The following is an 18,623-nucleotide window of genomic DNA, read 5'->3' as shown; positions in this document are numbered from 1 at the left end:
CTATGTTAAACTTATATATTCGATTTATTTTTGTAGACAACACAAAAAATTATAAATTTATTTTTAATTAATGCATTTTCGGACTGATAAGGTGAACAAATTTAAGTATAATAATCTGTAAAAACAATATTTTGGTGTACTATTATTCACCTTTTTCTATCTCTGCTCTGACGAGGTTTATACGATGTGTGCATTCACGGTTCTGTGGCAAAACTCGTAGATGGCTTGGTGAAAGGTAAATTGTTATTTGCGCTTAATCGGTATTAACCACGCCTCTAGGGCACACCTTGCCAGGTGTGACTGTCTATTCGGATCAGTGGATTATGTATATAACAAGGGAGCATTTAATAAACACATTTAAATTAAAATACATATTCCAGTTGGTAACAAATAAAAATAGATTGCCGTGGAATTATTTAATTATATTTGGTGCTATTATTTATTTGAATTCAAATAAGTTAATTTACTAAGAAATAAATAATTTTCGGTTAAAGACGGGAAACTTAATTTATGTGTCAGAATAAAATGATATACATTTCTTGTCCTTGATTTATGTCTCATAAAAAGATGAACCTAGAAAAAACTTTACCAAAGCATTTTGATTGTCTTTATTAGGCAAAAAAATGTACGAGAACACTTACATTTAGACTTTTGAAAGCCATTTATTAATAAATAAATGAAACTATCTGAAAATAACTCCACCGAAGCGGAATATAATATGTACGAATAAAGAAAAAATACTTTTGTTTTTAAATCTTTGCACATTTATGATTAATTATTGCTATCTATTGTTCATTTAATTACTTAATCAGTACCTGAAATATGTCTACCGCTTGGCATTTAATCTCGGTGTGGTAGGAAGGGATTATTACATATAGGTTTTATTATTTGGATGAGGATTTGCGCTTGCCCATAAAAACACATTAATTAGTTAACAAACATTGAGACCAAAGGATAGTAACTTTGATGATTCAATTAACTTTTACTCACATATATTTTTCTTTTGACTTGTGCGTGCTTGTTTTTATAGGACAGTGTATATATGGTCCAAAAATTAATCATAAACTCATAACTAAAAATGTCTTGTTCGGAGAATGATAGTACTAACAGTGGTTCCAGTCCGTCAAGAGAGGCAGATTTTGACGAGTATGGTCAATTTGGGTACGCTCTAGAGCCAGAGTATACTGAAGAAGAGCTCCATGAAATGGAAGCTGCAGAAAGTTCCAGAAATCAAGATATCCTTAGCAACCCTCGACAGTTTAACACAGATTGGTGTTCGTGTACTAAATGCATAGTTATGCCGTTATTGACGGAATGTCTTTGTTGCCACGATTTTTCTCTCCTTGATGGTAATATTGAATTGGGTGAATGCATTAGTGACAATATCGATTTCAGAACAGTTTGTCTGAACCCGGTTGTTCTTGAAACCAGCTATATAAGTTTTTTGAGGTACAAACGCCATAGAGGGAGAGCTCCAGACGTACTAACGCACAGCCAAAGCCGACTAATGGCTTATCGTCAGTTTGTTTGTTGGGTCAGAAAAGGGCAACCACTTGGCAAGAGAAACAGAGTGACTATTCCAGCTTGTGTTGTTAACATTATCAGGGAAGCATTTCCGTCACAAGATGGTGTTTATGAAGGCTTCAAAGAATGTGAAAGTGACACGTCTGATTCAGAATAGTTGTAAAATATACATATGCTAGATTTGAGGCTGAATATTCTTTTTTAAATGTATCGATAAAATATATGTATGTCTGCTTTAATTCTTTCATGTTCACATTTAGTTGAATTAAACAATATACTTTTACTTTTGTTCACTGTTGAAGGCCATACCGTGATTTTTATATCTGCTTTAGTCCACTTCATTTGGGTGCGTGTCTCCCAAGTAAACAAACCACAACTTCTTATTTTATCAAATGACTGATCTTTTTGCGAAAGTTTGATATGTAAAGTACAAAGTTATAAATGGGTGTCTTGCAATATCGAAGTGATAATCTATTTGTCAGATCTCTTATATCTTTTGACCGAATCAAACCCTCATGGTATATTCTGCATTTGTATAGACCGAAGTGTACTAAATGCTATTCATATTATACATGTTAAATGAATGAACAAATATTAAACCTGTCTTTTTATTGTTTTCCGCCCATGTCTGCTCATCTCCAGAAATAAAGTTTGTCGCACGAACAAATATGGTAATAATTCCAGAGTAAAAATTTAGAGAACTTATTTTCCATGTTTTCTGGTATTGTACGAAAGAGAATTGACCTAACAAAAGAATTGCTATCTTAGGCTGTTAGTAACACATGTAGAGCAGTGGGTCGTTGTTGGAGGTATAAATCTTAGAAAGTGTATCATCTTTTAAATTTGCAGGTCACTGAAAGGGGAAGTCCGATACGGAAATAGGTGTTGAGGATTATTTTTTTTTATCCAGTGACACATATTACACGCATATTCTTGAACGTTTGATACATCATTTACTCTCAAATTGCCAAAACGAAAACTTCCACTTGTATTTATAGTATTTGTAATTTTATCCATCTGACGAGTTAAGCCTTTTTGAACTGGTTTGTATAGTTCGTTCTTATGTTGTACTGTTACACCGCTGTACAAGGTTATGGAAGGATTGGGATCCAACTACATATGCCTGTTCCAAATCGGTGGTCTGTAATTCAGTGGTTGTCGTTTGTTAATGTGTTACCTATTTGTTTTTCGTTCATAAATTTATTTCGTTTAAAAGAAATTAGGCTTTTTTTTTTAAATTTCGTTTGAATTGTTTTATATTGTCAATAAGCTGACTTTGGGGTAGGGCTATGCTTGTATTGGATGGTCGTACGGTGATCTATAGTTATTAATTTCTGTGTCATTTTGGTCTCGTGTAGAGAGTTGTCTCCTTGGCAATCATATACCACATCTTCTTTTTTTTTTTATATAATCGAAAACATAGATGTATAATTGCTTTTAGTATCTGATTAAGACTAAAAAAGTGTAATATCTTTATACAGATTTATTCTTATTTACACAATAAAAACAGGCGGAATAACATTACACAATAACAGACCATGACATAAGCGGTATAATATAATGAACTTTGTATATAAGACAATAATGATAAATCCATTTAAACTATACAGAAACTTAAAAAGAAAATATTAACAAAATATTCCGCTCTCTCTCTTCTGTCTTTCTGTCTCTCTCTCTCATTGTCTCTGAAATATCATTATGCAGAGATATTATAAGAAAATCTGATATCCAATCGAAAACCAGCCAGGCTCTCTCTCTCTCTCTCTCTCTCTCTCTCTATAGAAATTGTAAAACTTCAATACAAAAAATAATCAACATATGAAGTGTAGGTAAGTGTCCGATATACAAATTCAATTTAGGAGAAACGTGATCTGTGGTCGTCCACCAAGTCCTCTTTACACGGTGCAGGGTCCTTACTTATGTTTGCTGGCAAGGAGAGCGACTTAAGCTGATGTGTCGTTTTCTTCTTGATTCCCTCCATTTGACTTGTGACTGCGCACTGAAGAATATCTGATTTAAAGCCGTAGTCTTTTTTTTCATAAACTTTACGTGCAGTCCATCTGCCGGTGCTTTTTGGACATCTTGTAGAAAAGGATAGCTCCCCGTTAGCATTCGTCTTCTGTCGCCGTCCAATGTTCAGGTTGTTGTCTACAACTGCAAGCTGTGTTCGGGCCACCATAGAGGCATATTCAAATTCTAGTCGTTTCGGACAATACTTTAGCATCATGGAGTGGTAAGTCTCTAAGGCCCCAGTGTGACAGAAAAGATCAAGATGACTTATGTCCCGAATGATAAGTTTGTCTGTAAGGACTTTTTCCAACGCTGCATAAGATTGGCTGTCTTTGTTTAACCATTTCTTCTTTCTTAGTGCATCTTCAGTCAGTGGGGGATGTCCACATTTAGTGATGATCTTTCCTGGAAAGGAGTGTCTGTTTGAGATATGGAACAGCAGGCTTTTCCAAGTCTCTTCCATCTTGTCTGGGTTACCGTCAGCCTGCCTGGAGCACCACCAAATGTGGTTGCAGATGGATGGTATCCATGGCTTGATTTCGGCAAGAAGTTTTTTCGGCTTGATTGCTAGGATTTTTTTCTTTATGGACTTTGACATATGCCAAACATCAAACTGGTGGGCTTTGTCGCTGTGGTCTGTTTTCATTGCCCGGCGAATCTGTACATGTCTGTCTGTTACAATCACTCCGACATTTAGATTTGCTGCTTCTATGCTAGCTAGGGACCGCTGGAAGCCTATCAACTCCATCTTGTTGGATGATGTTGTTTCTGAAACTTGAACTAAGTTGAAATCGGGAATAACTCCCGTCTTTGTGTCCATGAAGGTATACGTGCAATACTTGGCTGAAAAGCCGGGACTGTCGCAGCGTCCATCTCCACCAAGTATGAGCTGCTTACCCTGTAGTTGCTGGAGAATAACGTCTCTTTGCATGTGGTAAAATTGGTCAATTGCAGGGATGGTTATGTGCTTCTATATACTGTAGAATTGGGTAGGTCCAATGAACTTCAGCGAAAGGATATCTGCAAAATGGGATATTCTTGTGAATGTTTCACCGGACAGGACTATTGCTGTTGCCACCATCAAATTACCAGCTGGTTTGCTGTTTACTAAAGGCTGGGATTCCCAAAATGTCTGATGACCTTCCATGCAGAGGAATTTTACTTTCATTGATGTCCCATTGTAGGTTATCATGGATTCGTCCGCAGAAACTGCAACTCCACATTCTGAGCATACGACTCGTGTAAACAATGACCTCATGGAGCTCTCAAAAGCCAAACACTTTGGTTCTGTGCTGATTTGTTGTGAGGAGTCGGAAGAGGTGGACTGATTGGACTCATGGGATTCATCACTTGGTATATAAGAGTAGTCACTGTCAGGCTTCTCGGGACTAGGTGGTGGTGAAGGCTTAGACTCATCAGATGCATTCGGGTCTTTCTGGGGGGAACTGATAAAAGCTGTATCCAGTGGTTGTGTCAATAAGGCCGTCTGAAAGTAGCTGTGGTCTGTCGATGATGTACTGAGATCTGTCTGAAGTTGTTGTGGTGATAAAGTCTGAACCCCGACGTCAACCATTATGGGTTTTAACTAAAAAAAAAATGGGGGAATTAAATTGACCATTTAAATTTAGATTGTACAGTTGAGTATAGATTCAGGGTTCAGTGACGAAGGAGTTTACAAATGAGGGTTGGGGCGGATGAAGTAATTAAAATCCTGAATTCGAGATAAAAGTTTCTCTAAACATTGCGAATCTAGAATAGTCTAACAGTCAGTTGTGATCTTTCTTTTAAATTTTTCCTTTGCCAAAAATTGCGAAAGGGGGATACAATTATATTTTTGTAACAAGCTCCTTCCACACTGGGATAATGAATTTTTTGTACATTTTTGTATATAACTGTCTTTCAATTACTAAACAATAATGAAATACTGGGATACTGGATTTCTTATAGGATTAAAGCCAAGTGTTCCATTTAGAAATAACTAAAATGAGTTTCGTGTAGATAATAAAACATCCTGTATACTGTACACATAAACATGACAACGATCAGCCATGAGTCAATCTTAACACAGACGGATTTACATATAAACTATTGGATATGAAAGAACATGAAACTCATTGATTTTACTGAAATCTCATACAATAATTTGAAATGTAGGTCACTGAGACTTAATTGTTCTTGTCGGAACAGTGAAACACTAACATAGTCTAATATTATCAGAGTTTGCTGTTCTTTGTTGTCCTTTCTAACTTGGTAGTGAAATAAAATGAAGAGAGTAAGGGTGCATGTATGTATGTGCCTGTCACAAGCCAGGAGCCGGTAATTCAGTGGTTGTCGTTTGTTTATGTGTTACATATTTGGTGGTTTTTTTTCTCTCGAATAAATAAGGCCATTAGTTTTTTCTCGTTTGAATTGTTTTACATTGTCATTTCTGGGCCTTTTTTTAGCTGACTATGCGGTATGGGGTTTGCTCATTGTAGAAGGCCGTACGGTGACCTATATTTGTTAATGTCTGTGCCATTTATGTCTTCTGTGGAGAGTTGTGTCATTGGCAATCATACCACATCTTCCTTTTTAATTATATATATAGAAGCGTTATAAGTATGAATAAAGACCAGCTACTGATTATAGTGTCCCTATCCTTACCCAATATCTATGATATATTTGCTAGTGTTAATAAAGAATGCTTACCAATCCCCTTACATTTCCCTCTTCAGCTTTCAGAATATGCTTTTTCTTTTTTAGTGGAATGTTGCAGTCTTCTGAAATAAATTTGTTTGTATTAAGAAATAGAATAAAACACATTTGAGAACTTCCTAAAAAGATTACACTTATAAACAATAATAAAAGATGAGCTTATCATTAAGGGGTTGGGTGCATTTTTAGACTAATTTTATTAGAACTGACACCGGAACAATATCGAACAGCAAAATAAAGGACACGAAGATTAACTTTTCAAAGTGTATTGACTATTGGTCTCAGATCTTATACTTTTTCATAGGAGTCTAGATTCGCACTCATTATCTGCGAAGTAAGGGTTAGTATTCATTGAACGGACAAGGTGCAGTGGCCAATATTTCAATGATATCTTTGATACAAAATTGCTTTTTTCTATAGTTGCAATCAAACTTCGTCGATATCATTTCTTTTTTTTTCAGGGGGGACCCCGAGCTGACAACATGCATATGAAAAGCGGATCTGCATTTTTTTAATCAAAATAAAGAGGTTGTCGGTTATGTATAGGAATATATCGCAAAGTTATAATTTTAATACAGCAAGTGAAAATGGAGGGACCAAAAGGATGAGTCGCAGTCCACAGGGAATGATCTTATCTGATATTTCAATATTTGAAAGATTATGCTTACCTTTACTTTCTATCAAAACTGATTTCTGTTGGTTATCTATGATCCCATTGTTGTTTGGTACATGTATCTGAAAGAAAATAATGAACAGTATAAGGAAATGCAATCGTATGTTCGTAGTTGCGCTGAAAAATCTATGGGCCAGGTTCGTTCTTATTTTCAGCTTCAATATATATATGTATATAAAACAAATATTTCCGAAAGATGTGTCAACACGCACTCAACTAGAATATATATTTTTGCAGTAAACGAATTATGGAAACACAAATTCTTTAAATTACCCTTTGTTAACATTTTGGATTTTAAAATACATTTATTTGAACATTTATCAGCAATAACTATTAAAAATATTATAAGTACAAAATGAGAAGCCTCAGTTGTTTTACCTCGTTCAACACTCTTTTTCTTGTTTGTTGGTTGCTGTATACTCTGCAGTTTTGGTCAAAAGCAAACACTGTAGGTACTGCGTCTGACTTTAGTCTTCTGAGCTTAGATGTGAAGCCTAGCAACCTGCCCTGAAATAAAAAGAATGAACTTTAGTGGCGGATTTCAGTGGCGGATCCAGAAATTTTTCATAAGTGGGGGCCCACTGACTGACCTAAGAGGGGTCCGCTCCAGTCACGCTTCAATGATTCCCTATATAAGCAATCATTTCCCCCAAAAATAGGGGGCGCCCCGCCCCCCTAAATCCGCCTCTGGATTTGCCTGGAGCAATGTTCCGGACCAGTTCGAGGTCGCTGAAAACATTTCTACATGTTATAGAAGAGTGAAAATAAAGTCATAGCTTAATTTGACTTCCGAAGATCGGAGGAAAGTGTGTGTGTGGTAGGGGCAATTCAACATTTTCGTAGAAGGGTGTGCAGCTGTGATATTGATCATTTTCATATAATTTGAATAACACAAAATTATTCTGAATAATTTACAGAATATCTTATCAAGTAACGTAAAATTAATATTCTGAAAATCTGTATTTTACTGTTAATATGAACAAAATAATTTGATTGATAGCCATGGTTGAAAAACTAAAAAAAAATGTTCGCACAATACAAGTTAATTTGTTGATCCCTTTCCAACTGTGAGGGTATAACGGGATGTTCTGATTAAAAAAAACGGGGCAAAAGATTATAGAAAACGGAAGATAAGGTGCTGAAATATTAATAAAAGTAAAATTGAAAAAAGAAGTGTACACTAACAGGGGGATTAGGCCTATACATATTCTTAATTACTCTTAAATTTTGGCCTATACTGTACAATTTCTAAACGACTCTTTAATTTTGGCATATGCTGTACGGACAGAAAGTCAAAAGACAAAAAGTCACAAATTTGATAGGACAAAAAGTCACATATCGTTTCTTTGTAATTATTCAATTTATAAAAGAAAGATCTTAAAATATATTCTTTTATAATATTTATTCATTTTAAAGTTTAGGATATTGTTCATAAGCCCCAAAAAAATCCAAATTTATTAGTTTTTAATGGTGCAAAGGATATATTTCTTGACACCATGAAGCCATTTAAGGATCAAGCCTCTTCATGTTGAAATATTGTTTTCATAACAAATATTTGACATTGTTAATATTTATTGCAAAAAAATCAATTTAAAAGTGGCTTTTTAAATAAATTTTTCAGTTTTTTTTTTAGTGTGTTCTTGATCAACGAAAAATAATCTCAAAACTTTATTATGACTTTTTTGTCCTGCCGTGTGACTGTGACTTTCTGTCCTGCATTTTACGGGTCATGGAGTTTGGGGTTTTTATCCTGCACGTCATATGTTTATCTATTTCCAAATTTTCCGAATTTCTAGATAGCACAATCTGAACAAGATAGTCTGTAATTGAGACTGGTGGATGTTATATTCGTATTTTGAAGGGGGGGGGGGATAAGCTTAAAGAAGTCTGAACTTCAAATGTGGCACCGCGGGAAACAACTTTGATTAATGTGTTATCCCTTTATACAAATATGTTATATACAACTATCAGAATCGTGACACATAGCTGAATACAGGATGTATATCATGGACAGTTTATTGGTATGGCATATTTCATAAATTTCACCTGTGCACACCTGGTTCACCTGCGATCACACACGTGATTCATGTACCTTATTCATTGTGTATTAAATTAACACAAACCGGCCAGGAAGTCGACCGTTAAAATACCCGCATGTGTCACATTGACACTACCCTGGCAATAATAAAGCCATGTAAATTACCTTAAATTTTTTAATTTTTAAAAATTGGTCAAGTTAGGGGATAAACCCAAAAAAACATTTAAAAAAAAAATCGGAAAAGCATCTCAAATTTACTAAATTTAAAAATCTAAATGAGAGCATAAATCTAGTTTATAATTTATCCAAAATAAGTATCCGCGGACTTTCCAATATTGATACTATTTTACATTGTTAAAGTCTAAACTTTTAATATTACTTGGATACTATATCTCAGAACGAAAATATAATTTTAAATAAACAAGAGCCAAAACCGATTTACGATCATCTGTCATTTACAGCTCTAAACCGGACTATGTATACAAAATGTATATATAAGGCATCGCACGCTGAATATTTCTTGTAATTTTTTTTTAAATATTCTGATCAATCTTAGCAATACTTGACTTTATGAAATTGTCTGCTTCTCATACTTTTTATTTTAATAATCTAAGTCGGAATTATTCTATACTAATGCACTTGAGATCACTTGAACATGAACCGGCAAAAAAGCTTTACAAATTAATAAGACATACAACAGAGAAGCAATAACTATCTATAAAATAACTTTAGATATAAGTACATGTACCAAGAAAAAAGTTATAATTACCATCATATTTCCTTCGAAACAAGATGTTTCAAAATGGTCCTCACACACAACCTTGTTCTTGGTACTTGTAAAGCTTGCTTCTTGTAAGTTTAGGTTGTAGATCCAAGTCTGGCACAATTCTTTCTTTTTCACTGGGTCGGGGAAACTATGTAGGCTTTTTCCATTACTCGGTCTAGTAGAACATCCATACGCTTGACAAGTCATTTTTACACTGATTAATTAACGGACATGTCATGCCATGAACTAGAACTTTTTGGTAATTAGATGTCACGTGGTTATTAGTATCGAAATCCGGTCAAGATGGCGATTTGTCGAGAATTGTTTGTCTGATTTAAAAATCGAATAACTCACTCATCTATACGAATAAACCTTTAATATTTTGAAAATATGCTTATTTATGTAGCATGAACATAATATCAAAAAAATTTTTTTTTGCGAATTTTCCCTTTAAAAGACACCGTGAGCGTGGGTTACGCCACACTCTACGGACACATCGATAAAGGAATCTCGACATTAATACAAAATGAGCGTGGATTTCGCCACACTTGTTAACTCAACCATAGTCTATAATGCCTTCTAAAGCGTGGATCTCGCCACACTTTACTGAAGATGCTAAATATATATCGTTATCAGAGAATAAGCGTGGATCTCGCCACACTTTAATGAAACTATAATACTACAACTTAGCCCAATAAAGTCCTATGAAGCAGTAAGCGTGGGTACGTGGCCACACTACACTGTATACAGATAAAGGTTAACTATCCTAAATAAAACCAGCAAACATGCAGAAGAACGATTTATGCTGATCATATATATATATACATGTAAATAAACTGTAAATATCGAGGAAGTATTTTAAATTTTAAATTTAATGACGTTGAACTAGCTCATATTTTTATGCCGATACATGTGTATATACAAAACATTTTAAATATTCCTTTTAATGATGATAGATATCTACCTGTGTGACTTTTATATTTTAAAGATTAAGATATATGTACTTTTGAACTGGTGGTGGAATACTCATTGATTGAGGTGCTCTTTTATTGGAGGAAGTTATGCAATACAAGTTACAAGGTTTAACGTCTCGGGTTTTTTCCTATGGTAATAATAGAACCATGCGGTCTAACTGATAACCCAAAAAACGTAATTAACCATCATTCATGATATAATTTTTTATAAACAACTTTAAATTTGTGAAATTTGGCTATTACAGACGAGATTCAACTCTAATAATAATCTTTAATTTAGTTTAAATTGCTATTATTTTGATTGAAAACCCCCGAAGTCTTTTTATGAATATAGTTTTTGTCTCCATAAAAGGCGCTTAACTGTCCTTGTCATTTTTTGGTCTTTGGCTCGTTTGACATTTTGTTAACATGACTTCAGCGAACTATTGTTTTGTTCTATCAATTAATAGTACTCTCTACTGTTAATCTTGTCATCGTGATGAAGTAATAATAATAATACAAGAAGTGCAGAGGAAGTGCCTGAAATGTCCTTTAATACGGAACGCCTGGAATAAGTATGGTATCAACGAAGACCCAAATTTAATGTTAAAAAAACACTAACCATGAACATGAATAAGCCAAGGCAACAGTACCATTTAAACATTGTAAATACAGGTTATCTTTAATATTGTCTGTTTTGGAAGAAGTTATTGTATATTCATTGAAATTACAGAATCACAGGAACAATATCCATGATATTATTTAAAATCATATAGGTAAGTACCAACACCTCTTTGCCAACAAAGGGTCAACAAATAGTGATACTTTTTTTTTTGTACAGAAGTCAATTCAAATGGCCCACTCATTGGACAACATGGCCCATTATTTTTTAAAATGGCCCATTGAATTTATTTTTGAGGGGCCCTGGGCCCATAGTGAAAAAAACCTTCCAGATCACTGTTTGAATGATATAGTCATTCATTGAAATAAATAATTGTATAAAGAGTAACCATCAATTATCAAGCCATACCTAAATCTTCTAACTGTTCTAGTAAGGAGTCTACAAGTACACCAAAACTATACACATCTCTGACATGACCAAATTCTGCCGTTAAATTCAATCCTTCTCCCTAAAAATAACACAGAAATTTCAATTCTTTTGCTTATCAGGAGGGATTTAGTAATATCAAATTTCTTTATCTTGTATTCATGATAATTTTTTATATTCTCAATTTCTTTCCGTCTTTTCTTATATTCTAATTTTCAAGAATCTAGGCAAAAAAGTATTGAAATAAATGTTTAAAAATCACATTAAAGAACAATATTAACATGAAATCTAGATCTTCTTCAATTGGTTTCAGCCATATTGGAATCTTTATGTATCATTTGCATTGTTGATTATTTTTGCATTCATTTGAAAACTGTATACCTTCCAATTCTCCTTGTTTTCACCATTAGCTGATTTTATAATTTTGATCACTTACCCTTTCCTCAGGGACTTTGCTATTTTCATTTCTAAATTTTTCAACACTTTTTAAGAATTCAGGGTTAGCTTCTACAAAACGACAGGCACATTCAAAGCCACCAAGTTTCCAATGTCCATTCTCAGTGACATAAACTGTATCAACACAGATATTGTTATGACATATATTGGCCTGAAAATAAATGTTATTATCTTATAATCATCATTATCATTTAGGCATCTTACATGTAGTTCTATCATCATTTTAAATTTAGACGACAGTAATTTACAAATGATTTACTTATAACTGATGTTTAAAATCAAACCAATAAAGAAGATTCATACTTTAATTTACTGATTTTTAAATCTACAATCAATAAAGAAGATTAATTCAAATACTCAGGTAATTATATGAACTCTATAAGGAGCGAGACTGGGTGGGTCAACCGTGTCAGTGTCTCCTGCTGTGCATTCACCCCCCGCCATGCACATACAAACTCAATAGGACATCGAATTGACAGATGTTTTTATTTCAGGTGCTGTTAATACACAGATTTTTGTTACTTTATTTCATTTAAATCTTCATTTGTTTTTTAATCAATGGAAGCTATAATGAGTGTTTTCCTTTGTTTTTAATCAGATATTTTGTAATGAAAAAGGAAGATATTAAAATATTATTTGGTATTGAAAAATCTTTTTCAGAAATTCTACCCCAGAATAATGAAAACCTATATTTTGAATCAATTGTTAATAATTTACTACAGTGTACATGGTGTGACCTGTGTTATCCAACACACTGGGGGACAAAAACAAAATGTTGGATAAGCAGGCTGTTTGAATACTCAGGTTTTTTCTGCAAGGATAGGTTTATTTTGGGACTAGAAAAATGTGTCGGTTAAAGCAGGATGTTGGAATACTCAGGTGTCAGATTAGGCAGGTTACACTGGACATGTTTATTGTAGGTATACAGATAATTAATTCATGTTTTTTTTCTAAATACTCACCTTATCATGAAGAAATGATAAAGCTGAAATTATATTGCAAATGCCAGAGGCAACTTCCATGGACGATAAATCTCCGAGAACAAGTGACAATGGTGTTGCTCTTTCTGTTACGAGGAAACGATCATCATTCTTTCCATCTCTGATGTAATGAAGGATATTTGGATGACGAATACTCTTCAAAAACTGAAAGTTTATAAACATAAATGTAGATCATTCAATGTGGCAATCACTTACATACATGTAATATGCATAATTAAATATTTCTATGAAAACCTTATGTTTCACCATTGCTGCGACAGAGGGTTTAATACTTTGTAATTAGGGGTCAAAATTGGCCCTGGTCTGGTAGTCCGAGACCAGTAGAATTTGCATCAGACCAGTAGGTTTTGTCATCTGGTGGTCCGATGGACCAGTAGAAATTTGTCAATAAAAATCTGATTGCATCACAATCTTAGTTTGTTTACCAAAAAATTTACCTGCGATATCAAGTACTATTTCTGAGAAATTCTCTACCAATTTGGAAGGAGTTAAACCCAGACAATTTTTTTTAAAATAAGTGACCTTCAAAACTTAAGAAGGATCAGAATAAAGTTTATGAAATTGACAAGAAAACGTAAACATTAAAAAAAAATATTGGGAAAAAGATCACTAATGTTTAAATTATATAGTTGGTTTTGTCAGATCTATTATTCATAATGTTTCACACTAAAGATATACATGTATCATCATTTCATCCGGTCCTGGCTTATGTGGAACACAGCCTTCATGATTAACTTTTGAGTCCACAAGCCCAAAGTTCTCTCTCTTTTTCTTGTCTAACATATGTAAAAGAAAGCATGAAAATAAAAGTAAATATCTATCATTTATATTAGTGTTTGTCAAATGAATGTCATTTTTGCAGGACCAGTAGTTTTGGAGCCGGACCAGTAGATTTACGGTCTACTGGTCATGGTCTGTGTTGCCAGTACACAAAAAAGCTTAAATTCGACCTGTTTGTAATGATTGTTTTCTGTGTACCATTGTTTACACACAGCACTGTACTATCAGTACTATATATATAGGCAATACAGAATGGGAGACACATTCATGTAACTACATGTAGCTATAGTCCATGTAGTCATAGTGCCTGGTTACAAGCGGGGACCATTTCACAGTACAATGTAATAATAAAATGTTTTCTTTTAATTTTCTAATTTTGGTTTCTCATTATATGGATCTTGCTGTCTGTTTTTAGGTTATTTCCCTCGATAAAGTATGATTAAATAGCTGTAGGTGTTAACATTTGCATTGATATATGTCATTTTTATTCCCATTTTACTTGCACCAGCAAGTCAGAAGTATATTTTGTGAGTGGTGGTCATATGTTGCTCTATATTAACAAGTCAAACAAATATATAAAATGGGCTTGTTAAAAAAACATTCATGGGATCATTAGGTAGCACCTGTCTCTACATGTATTACTCTTTTTTTATAAAGATTGTCGTACATGTATTTTGGAACCCATTTCACATCTTACAGGGTTTTGAACAACCTAAGATGAGTTTAAAGACAAGGACAGCAATTTCAATTACTTTTATATTTCTTTCAAATACTCTGAAGTTGTCTTTTTTCTTAGATCTCTCACTGAAAACTGTTATTGGGGTGTCGTTCTCAAACGTGATACCATGTCGGACTTCCCATTGAGTCTCTGAACCTGTGATTACAGGGTATTCAAGGGAACACTCTTCTAAAGAACTTGTTTCGGCTCCCATCGATATTTTTGTATCACATTTACATTGTTTATGCCCTAGAAATCGCTAAAAACAAAAATTTACTCAAAATGAAAAATAACCGGAAGTCAAAATGGTTAAATAAGATCTGACAGAAACTCCGAAAAGGAAACGACTTTTCTCCGGAATTATGATTTATTATTCTTCTTTAGCTTAAATTACAAATGCGTTCAAACTTTAGTAAATTCAACTTGTTCATATAAAAGTTGTTCAATTATTTGATGTTTTAATTTAATATTCATTCAAAGTCAAAGTCGATTAATACGATATTTTCTCTTCCCATATTGTTTACATTTTCTTTCATCGTGACGGTTTTCCCATTCACGCTCTTGCTATTGCAGTTGCCGTATTTCTAACGAAAGTTTGCCATAACGGTTAAGTCATTGCATATGGAAAAACTGTCGGCGAATAAGGGTACAGGAATACAAAAATTCAGTTACAGTACATTTCTGAATAGAATGTCTATGTATATGTATTTTTACAGTCAAACTTATTTTGTAATTTTTTTTATTTTCACCTTATGTAAATCTCCCTTTTTTTCTTGATTATTTTAAGTTTAATAAATATTAATTTTACTCAACTGGCCTATTTCATTCCAATAGACTACCTTTTTATTCTTAATAAATTCCCTTGGGAAAAAATTACTATGATAATGTTATACCTAATAGACCTTTCAAAGACCTTTCATAAAGCCATGTTCCCTCTCCGAAAGATTATTTCATAAAATTAATTTGAATTGAATTAGAAACAAACCCTTAATCTCCTTTTATTGTCCTTTAAAATTGTTTTTTTTTTAATGTGAATTGGTGTATACATAAATTTGTAATCCTCAAAAATATGTTGAACTGGTCAGATACTTAATATATTGCGGCAAACTTGCCCTCGGATGGACGTCAAAGACGTTAGCGCCGATTTTTTTTCTTGTGTGACGTCATGCCACTATATATTCTAACAACGTCGAGACAAGACAAACTGGATATTTCTTATCAAGATGATTGGGACTTTGTATAAATTCAGTGTTTTGCATACGGCTATTTCAACTATTGGTTCGGAGATCCAGGATGCCGTGAAAAGGGTAGGAAGTTTATGGCATTTGTGTGTGTTTATATGGTCCTGCATTTTTGTGCTATACAAGAAAAACAATTATTCAGCGTACATTGGACAGCTGAACACAAGATTCATGATAGTTGCCATACTCTATTTACTGTTACATAACTACGTTTTGGCAAACTTCAGATGGCTTAGATTTCTGAGATTTAGAAGAACGAGGTTCATTGCTAAAATGATCATAACAATGTGCGCGCCAGTAGCATTCTTGTATCACATGTGGTTTCCTTTTCAAACAAAGATTGATTGTATTTTCCAACTTGGACTTATAGACATCGATTTTGAGGAACCTTGCCAGGGATTTCAATTAATGACAGTTGCGCTTGCAGCATTAGTGACATTATTTATCACAGTTCGCAACCAGGATGCTTCAAACAACGCAGTAAAGCGAGGAAGAAATAGTATTAGTGATTTAACCACACCAATTAAAGAATATTCTGGAATGACGACCAGGAGCCGTTCTGATTCTGCAACAAAGAGGTGTTTAAGAACTCCATTGCGGTACAAAGATTACTAACATCGGAAGAAGACATCATTGTCAAACTCTATGCTGCTGCTAATTTAACCTAAAAAGACATCATTTGTTACTTATTTACACTAATACATTAATACTGTATATTCCGCACAACATAGTAATACTTTTATCAATATATTATGTTGAACTTTCTCAATGTCTTTCTTTCTTCTTTTGTCATATCAGAGATATATTAAAAAAATGTACTATAGTAATTAAATTTGTATTTTATGTCTCTGGTTATTTTAATGCATTATAAATGTGGGTTTTTTTCGGAGACAAATTTTTATGGGCTCATCAATGAACTTGAACACAGTGTACTTGCAACGAAAAAATCAATGGAAAAGCTTTAGCAATATTCTTATTCATCTTTGATTATTACAGAAAGGTCCTTAACAATGATTGATTAGATAAAGGAGGTGCTCTCGCCTCAGATTTAATATGGAAACTGTTCCAGAAGATATCTATGCACCCTTCTAACATGTAGAAATTCTGAACGTCGTACTACCAAAGCTTTTCACTTCAGTAAAAATGTGAACGAAAAAAAATCTCGACAAAGTTTTGAAAGCACCATGAAAATGTATTCAGCACTTCGTACAATTTTATTAGAATGTTGTTTGTTTGGCGTCCAGTGGTAAATAGTTCATGCATTTATTTCGGATAAAATAAAAGACAGTTTTGTAGATTTTGAGCAGGGCAGATATTATGATAGGAACGATACACATGGTATATATAAGAGTAAGAAGTTATGGTATGATTGCAAATGAACTAACTCTCTGCCATAGACCAAAATGGCGTACAGGTCACCATACGGACTACGGTCATGAACGAAACCCATACTAGCAATAAAAGGCAGGGGTTAAACAAGATAGCGGCTGACTATAAACTCACCAGTAGACCTGGAACAGTGGTGGAACAGAACAACACAGATACACAAAACAATACACGAAAAAACGTAAATTATAAATATGTTTGGTAAATCGTACATTTAATTTCGCTGCGTAATAAATTGGATGAGGTTCAAAATGTTTTTATTCAAGGTACACAGGCGTGGTGTCGAAAAGTTCGACGATAGATTTTCTTATACTTCTGTTAAGCCCTCTAAATTAAAGGCCACTTTTTTTGGCAAAGTGTAAAGTCCACTAAAATAAAAGAAGACATATCTGCCTTTAGTTTTAAAAGTATATATCTTGGTTCCATTTTAAATCTTCACATGTCATTTATCAATTATCAAAAGTCCTAAGAAATCAGAGTTGCCTGCCAAAGAATGTAATTTTATTGAAAAATCACTGAAAACTGGATTTCAAGTTTGTATATAATAAAATTATGAATTAAATCTTCAAATGATATGATTTCAAATAGTTATAACTTCTTTAATCATGTCATATAAGCGTGTTAACAGGCGCTAGACCAAGTCAAAAGTAAAATCACAAAAATACTGAACTCCGAGGAAAATTCAAAACGGAAAGTCCCTAATCAAATGGCAAATTCGAAAGCTCAAACACATCAAACGAGAATGGATAACAACTGTCATATTCCTGACATGGTACAGGCATTTTATTATGTAGAAAATGGTGGATTGATCGTGATTTTGTAGCTAGCTAAACCTCTCACTAGTATGACAGTCGCAACAAATTCCATTCATGATATTGACAACGAGGCGCCGCGTGAACAAAACAAACAGACATAATACAAATGTAGATGAAAATTTCAAAAATACAGCAGTCAACATTGAGTGATAATCTAAATAATTAAAAAAACATACAAATATGAAACAAAGAAGCACAAAATGGCATATATCAAAACTTATAAACAAGAGTACACAAATTTACCATAGTACAATAACACATTGACGGGATGTATAAGTACAGAGCCACGTCATATATTATGTACAAAGACACAGAAAAAGGCAAACAGAAAAAGCACTTATAGCAGAAATGAAAGACAAGCAACAAACAAGTTTTCGAAGTAACACCAAATGGCATATAGACAAAGCACATAAGCGAAAGACAAGAATACGAGAATATCACTAAACAATATAATGACAGAATGAACAAGTACCACAAGTATCTTAATAACAGTAAAAACAAACAGATATTCAACAAAGAA

The 18,623-nt window shown here is 33.6% G+C and overlaps 3 protein-coding genes across 3 annotated transcripts in view; all 3 read right to left on the bottom strand.

Moving 5' to 3' along the window:
* Nucleotides 1-14,986, bottom strand: part of LOC139511917 (protein-associating with the carboxyl-terminal domain of ezrin-like) — a 29,094-nt gene extending 14,108 nt beyond the window's left edge. Inside the window, exons 1-4 of the mRNA XM_071299076.1 lie at nucleotides 14,696-14,986; nucleotides 13,125-13,307; nucleotides 12,143-12,313; nucleotides 11,689-11,788 (exon numbers count right to left, since the gene is read on the bottom strand). Coding sequence (XP_071155177.1) covers nucleotides 11,689-11,788; nucleotides 12,143-12,313; nucleotides 13,125-13,307; nucleotides 14,696-14,875 — 634 coding nt within the window. The 5' untranslated portion in view covers nucleotides 14,876-14,986. The remainder of the gene's footprint in view (nucleotides 1-11,688; nucleotides 11,789-12,142; nucleotides 12,314-13,124; nucleotides 13,308-14,695) is intronic.
* LOC139511923 (putative protein-lysine deacylase ABHD14B) overlaps nucleotides 1-18,623 on the bottom strand; it is a 140,412-nt gene that overhangs the window by 71,299 nt on the left and 50,490 nt on the right. The gene's annotated exons all lie outside the window — the stretch shown is intronic.
* On the bottom strand, nucleotides 2,990-9,912 carry LOC139510307 (uncharacterized). The gene is made up of 5 exons (XM_071296812.1): nucleotides 9,709-9,912; nucleotides 7,280-7,408; nucleotides 6,897-6,963; nucleotides 6,223-6,293; nucleotides 2,990-5,119 (listed from the first exon to the last, which is right to left on the bottom strand). The coding sequence occupies exons 1-5, from the start codon at nucleotides 9,910-9,912 to the stop codon at nucleotides 4,505-4,507; spliced, it is 1,086 nt and encodes a 361-aa protein (XP_071152913.1). The 3' UTR covers nucleotides 2,990-4,504.

This window comes from Mytilus edulis, chromosome 2, assembly GCF_963676685.1.
Source record: "Mytilus edulis chromosome 2, xbMytEdul2.2, whole genome shotgun sequence".
Taxonomy (NCBI): domain Eukaryota; kingdom Metazoa; phylum Mollusca; class Bivalvia; order Mytilida; family Mytilidae; genus Mytilus; species Mytilus edulis.
Note: the sequence above shows the minus strand (reverse complement) of the source record. Positions and strands in the feature narration are given on the sequence as shown.